Source organism: Thamnophis elegans, chromosome 6 (assembly GCF_009769535.1).
Source record: "Thamnophis elegans isolate rThaEle1 chromosome 6, rThaEle1.pri, whole genome shotgun sequence".
In the NCBI taxonomy this organism is placed as follows: domain Eukaryota; kingdom Metazoa; phylum Chordata; class Lepidosauria; order Squamata; family Colubridae; genus Thamnophis; species Thamnophis elegans.
Genome location: NC_045546.1, coordinates 84345157 through 84364074, shown reverse-complemented (window position 1 = coordinate 84364074; position 18918 = coordinate 84345157). Strand labels below are relative to the sequence as shown.

Sequence of the window (18918 nt, the reverse complement as noted above, 5' to 3'; positions counted from 1 at the left end):
ACAGGTCCTGTTGCATAAGGAGAATTGTGTGATTGTGTGATGTCACTATTTTCATTTTACTGGGTGTTCTATAATATGAAGTGGGAGTAGCATTCAGGACCTCATTGGAGCAGTTCAAACTTCCATGAGCTTGGCAATTTAACCAAAAACTTTCTTATCTGAGCTGCATTCATGCCATTCTATTTCTAATCAAAATTAGGCAGCTAGTTTAGAGTATTAATTTGGGCAGTTGTAAGGAAACTCGTCCCTTTGGAACGAGCTCCCCGCAGAGATTTGGACCCTCACCTCTCTCCAGGCCTTCCGAAAAGCCGTTAAAACCTGGCTGTGTCGGCAGGCCTGGGGTCGATGAGTTCCCTTCCCCTCTCGAATCGTGTGGCTGTTGGTTGTTTTTATATGCCCTGTACTTTTTGTTGTAGTTTTTGTGTTTCCCTTCCCCTCCTTGGGTTTGTGCGCCACCCTGAGTCCCGCCGGGAATAGGGCGGCATATAAATAAAATGAACTTTGAACCTTGAACCTTGAATCTCCAGAACTTTTCAATTTCAATTTTTCAATTTAATAAAATTTGTATGCCGCCCACTCCCTTGGGACTCTGGGCGGCTTACAGGCAAGATAAAAACATTTTAAAAAATTTAAAGATAAAAGATACAGTTATTAAAATTGCACACCATCCATTCTGTCTAAGTGGGGCTGGATATCGATCAACAGCCCCAGGCCTGCCAGAACAGCCAGGTCTTGGTGGCTTTACGGAAAGCCGGGAGAGTGGTAAGGGTCCGGATCTCTATGGGTAGATCGTTCCACAGGGCCAGCGCAGCTACAGAGAAGGCCCTCCCCCGGGGGGCTGCCAGCCGGCATTGTCCGGTTGACGGCACCCGGAGGAGGACCCAACCTGTGCGATCTTATTGGTTGTTGGGAGGTAAGTGGCAGGAGGCGGTCTCTCAGGTAGCCAGGTCCTAAACCATGTAGGGCTTTAAAAGTAATGACTAGCACCTTAACCATTATCTGGGTTTATCCCCCACTATGGCCACTGTTAAGATTTCTAGTTCAGCACTATCTGGAAATACACAGCTTTACAGTTCTCATTTATAATTTAGCATAACAATAGAGAAGGGAATCATTTTATTCATAGCATTTTTTTTTCACACATCAGTGCAGTAGTAGTAACTATTAGTTGCCATCAAATGATATAGATTACAGGGGTGTCAAACTGGTGGCTTGCAGTCCAGATGTATCACGCCAAGGGCACACCCATCCCAGCTCTGCAAAGGGGAAAAACATTGTGAAACTTAATGTGATGGCAACGTGATGCGGCGAGTTTGACATCTGTGATATACAACATAAAGAATAGGAATCCCATGAATGCTGTTGAATATATTTAGATGGATTTTTAAAAAAATGCTGCCTATTTTTGATATAAAAAGTAACTTCCCATGACCTCCCTCTCCTAAACCTAATAGTCTTCTTTTACCTAAAGAAATGTTTATCTCTGAGGAAACAGTTGTTTAAGAGATGCACCTTCTGGTTTTATCATGCATACTTCCCTTAGAATAGCTGGGATTGTTTTATTTTTTGTTTTTGTTTTTTCCCAATGACTGTATACTTGATTGACAGATAGAATATTAAAAACCCTTTGCTTCCTGGCTGATCAATTATTCCAAGAATACAATCTCCCTATGGAAAAAAACAAAGCATAGCTATGTATTTTCCTTCCATAAATTTACAGCAATCTTGTGTTAACCACATATAATGGAGCATGTGCTATGCTGATAAGCTCTTATAATTATATATTAATCTGCTATTTTAATGAAGGTTGGTGTTCAGTGGAAATCTATCCTTTCCCCCCTCAGCAGGCCTGATTTTGGCAGGTGGAGGATGGGAAATGGATGTTAATGTCAGCCTTGTTGTGTGGAGGTCATTGGATGTGGTGGATAGATGCATAAACAGCCAGAAATGCTCATGGGATTGGAGGACAGTTAATTGCATATCTTGTCCTATATTTTGAAATGTCATTCCTGCTTCTGTATTTAATAATTCAATGACTTAACCAAAACGCTCCACGTTAAATGCTGCCAATTGTGTGCTTTGAATGCAAGGCAGACAGGGCTGCTGGCCTGCCTCCTTTCTGAAAAAAACGGAATTTGTTTTCCCAATAAGTCCCTACTTGAATGTCAAATGGAGTATTAAAAACCCTTGCTTCCTGGCTAATCAATGCGCGGAGATGGAAGCAGCATAACACAGCACAAGCTCTCCAGAGGTCATGTTCCTTGTCAGATACACTCTGTTTTAACAAAAGAACATATCAGAAAAGTGAATCAGTAGCTTTATTTTATTTTAATTTGGATGAGCTACCTCCCTCTTCCCCTTGCTCCAGGAAATAAAAATCACCTCTTTCTAATGTTTTTTTCCCCTTAATTAGATCTCACTGGCAATAGAGAAGTTTTAAAATCCAAACTCCTAAGTCTTTTACAACATTTCTGGATCAGGTGAATGACAATACAGAGATACCCTTAGGAATATCTGCTGTTCCTTTCTTCTTCATTAATTATAGCTGAAGGAACCACCAAAGCAAGAGCAGGTGAATTTCGGTTTTAAATACTTAGCATTGCAAAAACATGAAGGTTATTTGTCATAGGATGAAAAAAAAAAGACACAGGCTTCAATTACTAGGATCAACTATAAAATGTAAATGCTACAGACACGTAATTTGTTATTTAGGATTTGATCTACTGATCAGTGGGCCCTCGGATATAACCTGGTTCATCTTTTTATTGCAGACAAAGGAGTATCTGTACATACCATATACTGTTTATTCCCCCATCAGAGGTGGGTTCCTACCAGTTTGCACCTATTCGGTAGAACCGGTTCGTCAAATCTACCAAACCGGTTAGAAGAGGTTCCACCAGTGGACCCAGAAAGCAGGCCACACCTACAGAAGAAAGGAAGGAGGAAAGAAATAAAAAAAGAAAGAAAAAGTGAGAGAGAGATGAAAGAAAAAAAGGAAAAAGGGACAGAGAGACAAAAGGAAGGAGAGAGAGAGAGAGAGAGAGAGAGAGAGAGACGAGAGAGAGAGAGAGAGAACACATGGCCAGCAAGCCACTCCCACCAGGTCACATGGCCAGCAAACCACTCCCACAAAGGAGGCCACACCCACAGAGTAGGTTCGAATTTTTTTTGAAACCCACCACTGTCACAAAACATAGTCTATATAGCTCGGTGCTCTGTAGTTTAAATTATATACTTTTTTCATCCTACCCTTCTGAATTAATGGATACTTTGCCATTTTCATATGGCCTAGAGATACTTAAATCGTGGTTGACATAACAATGTTCTCCAGCATAAAACCTGCTAGTTCCTATCACACCAGGTAGGAACAAAAACCATTGCAGCCCTGTTGAAATAATTCTTATTTGGAGTCAATAAATTTTGCCTTCCTATATCCTAGGTATTGTTCTTTTTTTCCCCATGCTCATATTAGCATACTCTTTGTCACAACATAAGCTTCATGCTGAACCACCAATCAGCCAATGGCTGCACAGAATTGTTCTTAGGAAATCTTTGTCATGAGAAATGTTAAAACGACTTCTTTAGATGTGTCTAGAACTGTGGTGGGTTTCAAAAATTGTTCAAACCTACTCTGTGGGTGTGGCCTCCTTTGTGGGAGTGGCTTGCTGCCCATGTGACTGGATGGGAGTGGCTTGCCGCCCATGTGACCGGATATGAAGATGCCGACGACACTTGTCAGAACCACCTTAAATTACCTCCCACACAGCACTGGCATGCATAAGAATATGATGTAAACTTGTTTTTCAAAAGGCATCTTTGGTTTGCGTTTTAAAACAACTTCAACACACGCAACGTTCTGATTGCACCACAAACGCAGTAGTCATCCTTACCTTTCACAGAGGCACTGAGTTTTATAAATAGGAGCATGATAGTGTAGAATAATCATATCCAAGGACCAGTGGTGGGTTTCAAAAAAATTTGGAACCTCTTCTGTAGGTGTGGCCTGCTTTCCGGGTCCACTGGTGGAACCTCTTCTAACCGGTTCGGTATATTTGACGAACTGGTTCTACCGAATAGGTGCGAACTGGTAGGAACCCACCTGTGGTGTAGAAGATTGGGAAGGCAATAGATGGAGTTTTATGCCTTTTCTGTTTTCCTAGGCAAAATAGCATTCTAATAATAGGGTTGACCTAATTATGTAAATGTTTTTAGATGTGGATTTTGGCTATTGGAATTTCTTTCCTCCATTCCCTGAACTTCTCCAGTCTACAATAGCACGTTCTTGCCTTCATCCTAAAATAGATCAATCTACAAACCTTTTTTCTTTTTTTAATGTTGGAAATGGGGAGCCATTTCTGTTCTCCTAATAAAGCTGACAAACCTCAACAGTCAGCAGAAAAATGGACGAACTGTACCATTTCACAGCTTAAAATGTATTACTTGAAAGGTACAATTATGACTGAACAGCACTAAACACTTAAGGACATAACTATAATTGCAAATACCCAAGACATCTAAATGATGAGGAACTAGCCTAAAGCTATTTAGGAAAAAAAAGAAGCATGTTAATGTAAAGGGGGAAAAAAATCATTCCCCTTGAGGCAAATTCAGTGATTATAATCATTTTTGAATGGCTAAGCATTGGCAAAAGACAATCAAGAAAATCAACTTTGTTCTTGCTCAGCCCAATTCTATTTCCTTTGGAGGCCTTGAGTTTATTTATTGCTGTAATTATCAATTTACACTTGGGTGATAGGAAGAAAGATTAGCCTTGAAAATTAGTGTTGGTATATCTATCAGTTGTGCTTTCCCTCGGTTTCTCATTTTTTCTGACCATTAGTTCCTTTGATCTTTGTTGTTTTTTTCAACATTACAAAACTAAGTGAAAAGAAATCTATGCATTAGAAACAATGTTCTGTTCCCACACCAGATATTTAGTTTATATTGCAGTGCTATACAACTGTGTATCTATTTTCAACTATGTCCCTGATGTCACTATTATCTACTGTATGTCTATAACATATATATTTATTCCCCTTCTGGTGAGCTAGTAATTTCAGTTTACAACCTCAAAATGTTATAGTGGTCCTAAAACTTTTGTGACCGGACACATGATAGAGTTTCTCTCTGTAGTATGGCAGTACGAAAATAGTTAATGAATCCCTAACATTTCTCATCTTAAAAGTTAATACATGTTTGTTATTTGTTTTGGCTAAGGATTTATGTCACAACACAAACATACTTACTTTTCAAAGGACTGTTTCAATTTTTACTGACAATTGGAGCAGAAATCAAGAAAAAGAAGGAAATATTACTTATAAACGTGCCAATTATTTCCACTTTTTATTTCTAAATAGAAGATATGTCACAATAACATTTGGACAGGGATATGTATTATTTTATTAGGTAGCTCTTTGGTGGAATGACAGTCAGTTGTTCTTGCACTGAATTTATTAGAAAGTCTCGAATTATTTGTTCCATACATGTATAAATATAATTATATTGTTCTTCTCTGGAACAGTGTCCTTCACCAGATAAATCCAGTTCCTCTCTCAGTATACCAGCAAATGCCAGTATACTTTCAGCCTCAGGGTTTACCCGAGTTCAGCCTGGTTCCAAATTTATCAGTCAGGGAAGTTCCCATTGGGACATCTTAACAGGGCCTATTGCCTGAGGTTAAAGGAAAACACATTACTTCCATCGTGTTTCCTCTTGCGTATGCTTCTGTACTAGCCAATACCACAACACCCTGGATGCGCAAGACTCCCTAAAAAGACCATTGATTTGATTTATTTATTTTAGTTAAATAATTCATCTGACTATTCATCTCACAAAAGCGACCGTGGGTGTGTACAGAGAATAAAACAATAACAAAACACGGGGTTAAAATACTGTTAAAATATAAAGTCCAATCACAAAGAGAAAGCACATCACCCACAACAGAGATTGCCCATGTATGTGAGGGGCAACCAGGTTTTTGAAGCTTTTTGAAAGGGTAACAGGATCATATCCAGATTTTGAGGGGGATGAGGGAGGGCTTTTGTTCCATATTGCAGATGCAGTCATTGAGAAGGCATAACTCCTTCTCAATGACTGCATCATTGGATGGTATGCTTGGTGAAGGACACATGGAGGATGTTCCCTCTGCTGCATCCAGTGGGGTGACCAGAAACAATGGAGGAGAAGCAGTTCCACAAATAGCTTGGCTCTATGCCCTGTAAGGCTTCATAGAAGATAGCCAGCACATTGAACCACATTCAGGGACCTAAGGAAATGTATGGACACACATGGCATGGTATTCTGGAGTCCCTGAAACATTACAAAGGTGGCTGATTGGGAAGATATCAGATGGAGACTTGGTCACAATATATTCCCTGCTCCAGTCTTTTACTTAAACCTGCTTCGTTCTACCTAATGTAGGACTTCCCTTGTGTTGTGACTCAGCAGTAGTTTGCTGTGAGTTGAGTCGGGATGCAAGATTAACAATGCAGCTGGGGCTCGTTAGTGGCGTCTTTTGGTAATAAAAGGACGGATGGTGCCACTCCCTGGTTGCAGGAGTCACCGTTCATTCGTTCATTCAACGTTCATTGATCCTCGGTCGTGGTTTATTTGTGAGAGACACTTGGAGAAGTGATTTGCTTTCTGTAACCCTGATTCGAAGAGAGACTTGGAGAAGTGCTTGCTTTCTTTTTGTACACCTTGTTTTGCCGTAAGAGAGATTTGTTTTGCATTCTGTTATCTTCAGGCAGAGACTTTATTTAGGTTTATTTTGGGCTCGCAGCCAGTTTGAGCCGAGAACTGATAAAGTTAGTTCCTTTTAAGTTTGTCTGCCTGTCGTCTGTTAACGAGCGAAGGAGGGGGGACAGAACACCTTGATATCCATAGTTGAAATATTTGCCTTGCTCATTCCTCGGTCCCAAAAGAAGACAATATAGGGATTTCAACAACGTGTCCAAATCTATTCTGTTCACCAAGAAACTATTTTTAAACGGGCAGATTGGAAATGATGTGATGCAACATATTCAGAGCATCATTTTATTGCCTTGTAGTATCATAGTATAGAATTCCTTGTCTCTGGACAGGAATGAATGCAAAAATGACATATGTGCTAGGGGACACATTGTGAACTATTCTGAATTCTTTTTTCATGAATAAATAGCTAACAAAGACAGCATTTTTTTCCCTTCCTAAAGGTGTCATAAGAACAGCCTTGCCAAACATGGACAGAGAAGTTAAGGAAACAATATCAAGTTCTCATTCAAGCAAAGACATGGGAGGTCAGCTTGGCGGACTGGCTGGAACCACAACAGTGAATATCACTCTGACGGATGTCCAATGACAACCCACCAAGATTTCCCAAGAGTAAGTGTCTATCATCAAAACTCAGAATGAAAGAGATGTATGCTAAATGGGACAAGAAACCAAGTGGGTTATTTGTTGTTGTTGTTTTTTGTGCAATCTAGAGACCTTGCTATGAAAGTTGTTAACAGAAACAGATATTACAGTTTTGTCTTTTGATGCCATATATTGTCTGTCAGATTTGTCCTGTCAGATAAATCGGAATATTATTTATCATTGCAAGCAGTCCCCAGTTTAAGAACAAGTCCTGTTCCCTAGAGATGTCCTTAAGCTGAATTGTACAGAAACTGTACAAATATGTTACTCATAATACTGTGTATGTGTATTGAACTCAAACCATTGTGTATTTAACTTGAATCATTGTATATTTAACTCGAATTTTGCTACCACAGACTGTCTTAATTATGGGCCATCCTTAACGTAGGGCATTCTTAACTCAGAACTTAATGTACATTATTTGTCATCATTTAAACTGTACATAGACAACTTATAATTTCTCAGAACATTAGGAAAAGAAACGAGAATTTGAGAACATTGGGATGAAGCATTATGTACAAAAGAACTGTGGGGGGAAAAGTAAGATTCCCCACCTCTACCTGTTAGCAATATTATATGTTTGTGACAGGGGTGGGTTCCTGCCAGTTCTAACCTCTTCTACAGAAGAGGTTCCACAAATCTACAGTGCCGTTTAGAACCGGTTCCAGCTCCCTCCCCCGTCCGTCCTCACATCATCAAGATGAAGAGCGAGAGGAGAAATTCTGGGAGTTGAAGTCCACAAGTCTTAAAGCTGTCAAGTTTCAACACCCCTGGGGTTTTTTCCTAAAGGGTTAGGGGTGCAAGGGTCTTGTAAATTGACAGCTTTAAGACTTGCATGCTTCAATGTCAGAGTTCCGAGCCAACATGACTGGAGGAAAATTCTGGAAGTTGAAGTCCACAAGTCTTAAATCTGTCAAGTTTGAACACCCCTGGGGTTTTATTTCTCTAAAGGGTTAGGGGTGCAAGGGTCTTGTGACTTGACAACTTTAAGAGTTGGTGCTTCAAATGCCAGAGTTTCTGAGCCACATTTTGGTTGCTAAGCAAGAGCGTTGTTAAGTGAGTTTCACCACATTTTACAAGTTGGCCATGCCCACCCAGTCACATGGCTGCCAAGCCCCTCCCAACCCAGTCACATGGCTGCAAGCCACTCCCACCCGGTCACATGGCCAGCAAGCCAGTCCCACAAAGCAGGCCACACCTACAGAAGAGGTTCTATTTTTTTTTTAAACCAACCACTGGTTTGTGAGTATGTATAGTCCAACTTCCTACTAATAGACACTGCTTTGTATCTTTTCCCAAACTCTTTGTTACCATATTAGCAACCATTACATCCATTTCTCTGATGAGGAACATTCTAATTTGGGTTCTCTCCATTTTTCATTTAGCCAGCAGCTTTCATTATGCTACTGAAGTATTTCATAAGAACTATTCAGAATTATGCTTACATACTTAGTGTCTACACTTGCTTTGATGGTGTTTTTTTCCTCTTTCTACCCTTGTGCTATCATATCTTTCAGACTGTAAGACTGAAAATACTGACGCCTTGTTTCAAATCCTTAATCTACTCTGAGAACCTTTTGGGGATAATTAAAATACTTTATGCATTAAGGATGTTAAAAGACAGAATTCTTATTCCCCCCTCCTCTACTCTGTAACACAGGCCTCCACACCTCATGCCCTCAAGACGATATTTTACAAGGGTTTACCCTGGCTACTTTTACCATTAAGGATGCATTTTTGTTTCTCTCTCATGAAACTGATGAGACAAAACTGCTTTTAGAACTGAAGGGATTCCTAATGCTACAGTCAGGAGGGAGCTTTTTAACGTTCTATGATTCACGTTTTGGGGACCTAATTCTTCAAGTTTTTTTTTTTTTATTTCCTTGTTCAGCTATGTTTTGTGAATGCTATATTTTTGTAGCATTTAGCCAAGGTGCCCGGCGGTTGTTTAAGGAACAAAAGCATATTGGTTTGCTGAATTTTCTTGAAAGGGGATACATTTAGAGACTTCTATGCATATAAACGTAGCCTCCTCTAATAGAGTTCCTTGCCTATAAAGAGGAGTAGCTAGATTGCACGAATGAGGTTTATGCACGCAAGCGTGCAAAATTTGATTTGCACAAAGCCTATGGAAGTGGGTGGCTATAATAAATGTAATTAAATAATAAAATCAATAGCATGGTTGGCCTAATGCAAAGAGTGAATCAGATCATATCGTTAGATTAATTAGTTTTAACAGCCTTATAACTGACATTAAACTTTTTCCCCCCCTTCGGATGCTAATAGAATCAGAATGGACTACGTTTCTGATATTTCCTCCATAGCCTAAGCAGTTCTATTGTTTCCCTTAAGTATCATGTTAGAAGATAAGTACAACATCTTGACATCCTGAGAATTCAGGTCTATATTTTGCCTGATGCTTGATTTCATGTAGTTAGCAATAGCAGTTAGACTTATATACTGCTTCATAGGGCTTTTCAGGCCCTCTCTAAGCGGTTTACAGAGTTCAGCATATCGCCCCCACAGGTCTGGGTCCTCATTTCACCCCACCTCGGAAGGATGGAAGCTGAGTCAACCTTGAGCCGGTGAGATTAGACCCGCCAAACTGCAGATAGCAGTCAGCTGAAGTGGCCTGCAGTACTGCACTCTAACAGTGTGCCACCTGGCTCTCTCTAGTTCTCACAACTGCAGTGTTGTTGTTTTTTTTGCAGTGTCTCCCACTATTGCTAAGTCTAGGCCCTGATATCACTTGGTTTTGCAGCTTAATGCACACGATATTTCCAAGAGCAAAAGAGAAAGAATCCTTGCAACACGCAACTCAGAGTTATTTCTTTTCTTTCAATCAACGTGTGATTAAGGCCTGTTTCCACTTCCTGCGAATGATTATTACAGCTCTGCATTTGTCCCTATAAAGCAGCGGTTCTCAACCTTCCTAATGCCGCGACACCTTTAATACAGTTCCTCATGTTGTGGAGACCCCCAAACCATAAACTTATTTTCGCTGCTATTCTATAACCCTGTAATTTTTGCTACTGTTATGCATCATAATGTAAATATTGATATGCAGATGTATTTTTATGTATAAATTGAACATAATTAAAGCATAGTGATTAATCGCAAAACAATATGTAATTATACATTGCTAACTGTTTATTTCTAATTACAAGTAAATGAATTTTGTCTTGAAGCCTGTGTAGCAGGGTAACAGTCTATTAGGGAACTCAGCGTATGCGCATGAGCAGCTGACATTAGAACACCATTTGTCGGCTGTGACATGGGGGCTTTTGCCTGCAGCCTCAAAGATAGTCCTGTAGGTGCAGCAATCAGCACAAGAAGTGGTTGAAGGGTCTATGAGTTTAAGTGGAATCAGATTTCCCAATCATTCATAATTTTTCATCACCCGCCACATGGCTTCCATAATTCAACTATCTGAATGACACGATCGAGAAGAGACTAGTGCATTCTTTCTCAACTTGATTGTGACCAGTTTATGCTGGGACTGTAGTTGTCAGAATTACTACTCTTCCCCCTTGCCACCTAGAGTTCCCAGGTTCTGCCACTCTGTTGGCCTTGCTACCTGATGCCCTACACTTGCTGCCCTGATTCTGAGGCTTCCAAAACCTCAAAGAAGTCATATGCAATTTTTACAACAGGTGGGTGCAACCTTGGGAAGGAGGACTGGCAGCCAGCAGCTTCCTTGCAAAGAAAACTGCAAAAACCATTAGCAATAGCAATAGCAGTTAGACTTATATACCACTTCATAGGGCTTTCAGCCCTCTCTAAGCGGTTTACAGAGTCAGCGTATTGCCCCCACAGTCTGGGTCCTCATTTCACCCACCTCGGAAGGATGGAAGGCTGAGTCAACCTTGAGCCGGTGAGATTAGAACCGCTGAACTGCAGATAACAGTCAGCTGAAGTGGCCTGCAGTACTGCACCCTAACCACTGCACCACCTCAGCTCTCTAGAGGTGGCTGATGTTGTAAGTATGGGCAGGCTGTTAAGAGGCCAAATTTTGATCCTGTGTACGTAGTGGCACTGGGCATAACTACTATTTGTTCAGTGCTGCTTTTAGTTTGAGCAGTTGTTGAAGGAATAGTTGCAACTTGAGGACTAATCTTCATTACAGTTAAGGTATAGCATAAACCACAGACTAGGAGGCATAACGCTTTTCCTTTGATGTTTACAAGAGGTAGTTCTATTAAAATCTTTTCTTCCATTCTCTTCAGTGTAAAATGGTGTTATTTACTTGTTTAAGCCATAGAAGCTAAATAATTATCTCTGACAAATTTTACATTATAGAATCAAGCCAATTAAGTGGAGTGGATAATTCATATTTTATAGCATTTCAGTCCTTGCTTCTTTATTGCTTCTTATTGGGAGGAAAGAATGCAAAAGCAATTAGATGTATAATACATAGCAGTGGGCTCCCATAGGAATGCTTTAGTTTGAATATACTCTATATTTATTTTAATACTAAATAGTATCTTACTGATATACATAATGCTCACAAAAGGTAAAGCAATTACTAACAAAGTAAACTGCACCTAGTTTTCACTTTAATTGTCACACATCAGAAATTTCTAGATGATAATTGAAAAATTGCCATGACTTTAATTCATTTAAAAAAAGTAAGACAGCTAGCTTAATTGTTTGCAAAAAGAAAACTGAATTAAGAATGTGATGGTTAGGGTTAAACTCACCTCGATCTCTGCTAGAGGAGGGAAAAGATTTTAAAGCAGTTAAAAACAGTTGTTGTTAGCAATAGCAATAGCAGTTAGACTTATATACCGCTTCATAGGGCTTTCAGCCCTCTCTAAGCGGTTTACAGAATTCTGGGATTTGAAGTCCAGACATCTTCAAGTTGCCAAGGTTGAGAAACACTGTTCTAATCAGTCTTCAGTGCCTTGAATTTAAGAGGTTATATTAAGAATTTAAGATAAGATGTTTATCCTATCTGTTGGAATATTTCAACCAAGGAAGGGAGAAGTTATTTAAACTGAGAAATCCCAGGCAAAAAGGATGATATGATTGCTCAGAATTTGTCACTGTCCATAACTAGTTCAAAGGAAATGTACAAATCATTTATAGTTTTAGGACCCGTACCTTCTTTATTTAATACTCTTCCCAGCTTTATGTGAATTTGAAATGAGACATAATCTGTTATGCAACCCTGAACGATGAACTTACATTTATATTTATTTTTATAGAAGCTCAGCAGAGCATCACAAGGCAGCTTTAACAATTCATAACGTATTTAGAAAAACACAACTCCAATTGAGAATTTAGTAAATAACGCCATCGAACTGTAAGTCTAAACCAAAATGCAAAAAGGGAGATCAAATTACCTACCCGTATAATTTCATGAACACTTGGTTGTGTGAATCAGCTCTGATATATCAATTCAGGGGGCAGTTGTGGTGGTGGGGGGGCAGTGTTGTGCAGACAGACCTCACACAATATCCGTGAATTCAATTATATTGTAAACATTAAATGTTTCACAGGGGAAGTAAGAAGGGAAGCAGTGAACTTAATACAATGTGACATTTTCCGATAGCTGCTGTTGCCATTTGGGTAACTTCAGCTGAGCAAAGGCAATTTGCTCATGTGTAAATTACAGTGTGTTGCCTTTAAATAAATCAAGATTGCGTGGCATTTGGAATCAGCTTGCCCTTTGCAGGAGTCTCGCACTGGCTCCTACTATGTGACCATTCTTTTGGATCTAAAATTTACAGGATTATTCTATTTCCATTATTGTCCCTTTAGCAATAATATCAAGTAGAAAAGGGGTCTTTTTCTCCCGTAGTTTTTCTTCCTGTATCTCCCTCATATTTCATACAACTAACCAACACAGCACAAAACTTGATAAAATGTTAAAGTCTAGCCCAGGAACATATTCTGTACTGTCAAGTTTCACAATTTTTACAGCAGACTTGGACAAATTACATCTTGCCACGTTAAACATATTATGATGGATTATTTGGGAGCTGGGGGGGGACACTGTTCTGACCCCCCCTTCTTCGCTCGTTCACAGACGACAGTCAGAGAGACTTAAAAGGAAATAACTTTATCAGTCCTTGGCTCAGACTGGCTGTGAGCGTAAAATGAACATAAATAAAGTCTCTGGCAAGAAGATAACAGAATTCAAAAACAAAGATCTCTTATGGCCAATCCTGGTGTACAGAAAGAAAGCAAATCACTTCTCCAAGTGTCTCTCACAAACAAACCACGACCAATGATCAATGAACATTGAATGAATGTTGACTCCTGCAACCAGAGTGTGGCACCATCCGTCCTTTTATCTCCAGAAGATGACACTAACGAGCCCCAGCTGCATTGTTAATCTTGCATTGCAACTCAACTCACAGCAAACTTCTGCTGAGTCACAACAGGGCACTATCCAGAAAAAAATATTTTTTTGACTCCTGCAGGCACCATCAGCTTGCCAATCACCAGCTACCTCTTTCTACACCATCTAAGTTGAGTTCCTACTGGCCACTGTTCTTTCCAGCTTTCTCTTTCAAGCTAGATCCTCGATCCCCTTTTTTCGACTTTGTTGTTCTCATCCACCAGAGAGTTCCATTGTCTCTCCATTTGTCTTTTTTCCCTCTCTTTTCTCTTTCCAGCTCAATATTTCCCATATCAGAAACTACATTCCTCATATTTAATACCTGCAACCTCAGTGGTGGGATTCACAAATTTACCAACCAGTTCTCTGCCCTAATGACCAGCTGGGTAGGCGGGGCTTGGTGATCATGTGGGCATGGCCAAGTCAATGTCATTTAGTCGATGGGCACTTCACCTTAGTTGTTCCAATGGTAATATAGGGTTATTGGAGAGGCAGTTTCTGTAAGCAGGGCATAAAGATTAGGCTAGAAACAACCCAGAAATGTTTCTTTCTTGCCTTCCTTACAGGATTAGCCCTGTAAAGTGGGGAAAAACAAAATGAGATTTCTTCCAACAACCGGTTCTGCTTAGAAAGTTACAAACCGGTTCTCCCGAAGGGGTGCGAACTGGCTGAATCCCACCACTGCTTCACCTAACAAAACACAATTCTCTCTCTCTTTTCTTTACTCTAGCTCACTTTTTTTAACCACGGAAAATCCAGTATCCTCCCTCCCTCCTCCTTCCTTCCTTCCTTCCTTTCTATTATTTTATTGTGTTTTAAAACTATTATCTGTCCATATCAGAACTGAACACAAGTCACTGGTAGACCATATGTGGCCTGCAAAAACAGATATGCTGTAAGATCCTTGATACATAATAGTACAGTTTCTCAACCTTGGCAACTTGAAGATGTCTGGACTTCAACTCCCAGAATTCCCCAGCGAATGCTGGCTGGGGAATTCTGGGAGTTGAAGTCCGGACATCTTCAAGTTGCCAAGGTTGAGAAACACTGTAATAGTATATGGCTGATGTGTAGTGTTCAGCTTGGTAGGTCACCAGTATGGATGAATGAATCCATCAAGTTCAAGCTTCAGTTCTCATTTTTAACCTTACGTTTATCCTGTCTCATTCCTGAATCCATTTGCACATTTTATTAAACCCACCGTGAACATTGTGGATGTTTTTTTCCCCTCAGTCTGCATATTTCAATTCATTTTCTCTTATGCCCACAAATGTGCATTTTCTGCCCATTCTTTTCCTAATATATGTGTTGCCTTTTTACCATTTTAAATACAATACATGGCTCCCTTATGAAACTAAGTATTCCTTCACTTGGACAAGTAGAATATGGAAAGATAATTTTAGTGATTCGCTGAAATCAATGGGACCTGCTGATTTCAGTGCATTACTTTGTGCATGGCTTCGTTTAGATACAGGCCAGTAACTCTGAACAGAGAAAGAGAAATAGCCTCACAAGGCTGTCAGGCAAACTGCATGCTTCTTAATTCTTTCTCCTTATACAGTCTCTCTTCCCTGTAATTAGTCAAAGGAAATGGCAAAGTGATCTAACATTTTATCGCTCAGTTGTTTGTTTTCATATTCCCCCTAACAGTATGCTGCCAAGGGTAAGAGCCTTAAGATGTTCCATGTGCTACTAAGGTGCTATTACTGGTGGATGATGCAGCATAATTACCCAGTAATCATCAGAAATATGAGTTTGGCAGGATTGAAGAATCCATCCAGAATTTCGGATTAATTTGAATGACCTCAGTGTTCATTGTTGTTGAATTTCTGGAAAACACTAGAATGTCAGATTGTTGCAAATAGACTCTTGTAGCCCAAGCAGTGTTGAAATAGCAGCGTGCCACTTCTTTGTTGTGATCCTGAGAGTGAGTCAATCATGCCTTTTTATTTTTTAAGACAGAAACCTCTTTCTTAATGGCCTGTAATGCTCTGTTGTTCTCTAAAAAGAAAATGGTGATAGAAATCCCACAGCTGGTTATCCTCCTTTGAAGATGGAGGCATAAGTGTGCTCATTAATGAAGAATAGAAAAGTAATATATCTGTATGACTCAGTGGGGGTTTCAAAAAAATTTTCAAACCTACTCTTTGGGTGTGGCCCCTCCTTTGTGGGAGTGGCTTATGGCCATGTGACTGGTGGGAGTGGCTTGCCAGCCATGTGTTTCTTTCTTTTTTCTTTCTTTCTTTCTTTCTTTCTTTCTTTCTTCTTTCTTTCTTCTTTTCTTTCTTTCTCTCTCTCTCTCTCTCTCTCTCTTTCCTTTTGTCTCTCTGTCCCTTTTCCTTTTTTCTTTCATCTCTCACTTTTTCTTTCTTTTTTCTTTTTTCTTTATTTTTCTTCCTTTCTTTCTCTTTCTCTTTTTTCTCTCTCTCTCTCTCTCTCCTTCCTTTTGTCTCTCTGTCCCTTTTCCTTTTTTTTCTTTTCTCTCTCTCTCACTTTTTCTTTCTTTTTTCTTTATTTATTTATTTCTTCGTTTCTTTCTCTTTCTCTCTCTGTGTGTGTCTGTCTGTCTGTCTGTTGTGTGTGTGTGTGTGTGGGTTTCAAAATTTTTGGAACCTCTTCTGTAGGTGTTGGCCTGCTTTCCGGGTCCACTGGTGGAATCTCTTCTAACCGGTTCGGTAGATTTACGAACCGGTTTCTACCGAACTGGTGCGAACTGGTAGGAAACCCACCTCTGGTATGACCCATTTGCCAGGGTCCTGAGTGGGTTTGGCTCCATTTTCAACATCAACTGTATTGTACTTTCTCTATTAAAGGCTGCGTATATTTGCCAAACTTGGAAGGGAAGTATAATTGTGATCCTTATTCATATGACAATGTACACCCTGGGTATAATCCTAATTCAAAATTGCACATAAATCACCTCCTTCTCCTGCCGAAGTCATGGCCATATAGGTTATTAATATAATACTTTAAATCAGCTTATTGCTAGGCAGGTTTTTAACTGTTTGAATTATGGCCAGAGAAGTGCGGATTGTAAAATGACAGCACATTCCGTTAAAACATATTGATTTTGCAGTGTGCTCCAGAGCATTAGCTGTATCTAAAAACTCCTGAAGTATAACTATCATAATGTGTCTGGAATGATTCAGTCTGCTGTATTTTCTGTTTAATTGTAACGTATAAGGCATGATTTTATTACCTTTAAGGAAGTGGAAACTCTCGCCCACATCTTCCTATGGTTTTCTTACAGATAGTCCTCAACTAACTGCTCTTCGGGATAAGTAACTCTGAAATTAAACAATGTGGTTGCTAAATGGTAATGTTTAAATTCCTGCTTGCTGTCATGCACACATGAATGCAAGTGGTTTTGTAGCAGTGGTGGGTTTCAAAAATTTTTGGAACCTACTCTGTGGGTGTGGCCTCCTTTGTGGGAGTGGCTTGCTAGCCATGTGACCTGGTGGGGAGTGGCTTGCCGGGCATGTGTTTTCTTTCTTTCTTTCTTTCTTCTTTCTTTCTTCTTTCTTTCTTTCTTTCTTTCTTTCTTTCTATCTATCTATCTATCTATCTATCTATCTATCTCTTTCCTTCCTTTTGTCTCTCTGTCCCTTTTTTCTTTTTTTCTTTCATTTCTCTCTCACTTTTTCTTTCTTTTTTCTTTATTTCTTTCTTCCTTTCTTTCCTCTTTCTCTCTCTGTGTGAGTGAGTGAGTGTGTGTGTGTGTGTGTGTGTGTGTGTGTGTCAGTGGTGGGTTTCAAAAAACTTTTGGAACCTCTTCTGTAGGTGTGGCCTGCTTTCCGGGTCCACTGGTGGAACCTCTTCTAACCGGTTCGGTAGATTTGACGAACCGGTTCTACCGAATAGGTGCGAACTGGTAGGAACCCACCTCTGTTTTGTAGGCAACCTTTCCTTTGCTTGACTGTTTCGTGGCTGCATTTGCTTTCAATGTGTAAAAGAACGAAGAGATTACTGTCTTGAAATCTCTTTCTCTTCAGTCTCTCTACTCTATGAGGGATGGGGGAAAGCAAATAGATTCTGTAAGCAATCACTGCTTTATATGATCATTCCCAGTGGTGGGATTCAAATAATTTAACAACCGGTCCTCTTCCATAATGACCATCTGGGTAGGTGGGGTTCAGTGGCCATGTGACTGGGTGGGTGTGGCCATCTCAATGTCACTCAGGTCGATGGGCACTTCGCCTTAGCTGTTACAATGTAATAAGGGTTAACCGGAGTTTCTGTAAGCAGGGAAATAAAGATTAGGCTAGAAACAACACCAGAATGTTTTCTTCCTGCCTTCCTTACAGGATTAGCCCTGTAAGGGGGGAAAAAAACAAAGATTTCTTCCAACAATTGGTTCTCTGAACTGCTTAGAAAGTTACCAACCGGTTCTCCTGAATAGGTGCGAACCGGCTGAATCCCACCACTGATCATTCCCCTCTCCACCCGCCTCCCCAAGCAACAGATTGGAGAGTAAACTGCTTACTTTTCTACACATCAAGAACATGTGACATCTGACATACATAAAAGGTCAGGCAAAGGAAGGAATTATGTGCAAAAATTGCTAGCTTTTTTCTCTCCCCTCCAATCCCCAAAGCAGAGAGACTGAAGAGAAAGAAATTTCAGGAGAGTACTTTAGGATACTTGTGCCTACAGTTTCCAATCTCAGGCTGCCAGCGCAATCATATTCCTTTTGATTTGTAGAAGAGCAGACACCTTATTGCAAGAAAAGATTATATATATATATAGAGAGAGATGAGAATATTGTGAAGGTTGTGAATGTTTGTAAATGGATTGTAAAGCTGTTTTTCCATACCGTCATAAATTTGAATGGTTATGGAATAAATGATTAATAAGCAAGGACTATCTATGTATAATAACTTGAAATATGCATTGCTCTTGTCAATTATGTCCAATTGGGACTAATATGACACAGGAAAAAATGTGTTCATTTTTTTAAAGGAATGTTAACACAACTTTTGGGTGGTCAAATATCAATACTAAGCAGCTACATAAAACTTACCCTTAGATATGTTGTTCTATTGTTTTATGATATTTTGAAAGATAATAGATTTGCAACATGAAACAACAATGGACACACAGCCAGCACCAATCAGCACCAATTTACCAATCATGATACAACCACACAACCAATCATTCCACTTACTGAAACAAAGCCA

General features: G+C 39.7%; 1 protein-coding gene across 1 annotated transcript in view; it reads left to right on the top strand.

Annotated features, from left to right (window-relative positions):
• LOC116510360 (cadherin-12-like) overlaps positions 1 to 18918 on the top strand; it is a 161894-nt gene that overhangs the window by 99354 nt on the left and 43622 nt on the right. The window contains 2 exon segments of the mRNA XM_032219878.1: positions 7194 to 7333; positions 7335 to 7362. Of these exon segments, the coding sequence (XP_032075769.1) occupies positions 7194 to 7333; positions 7335 to 7362 (168 nt within the window).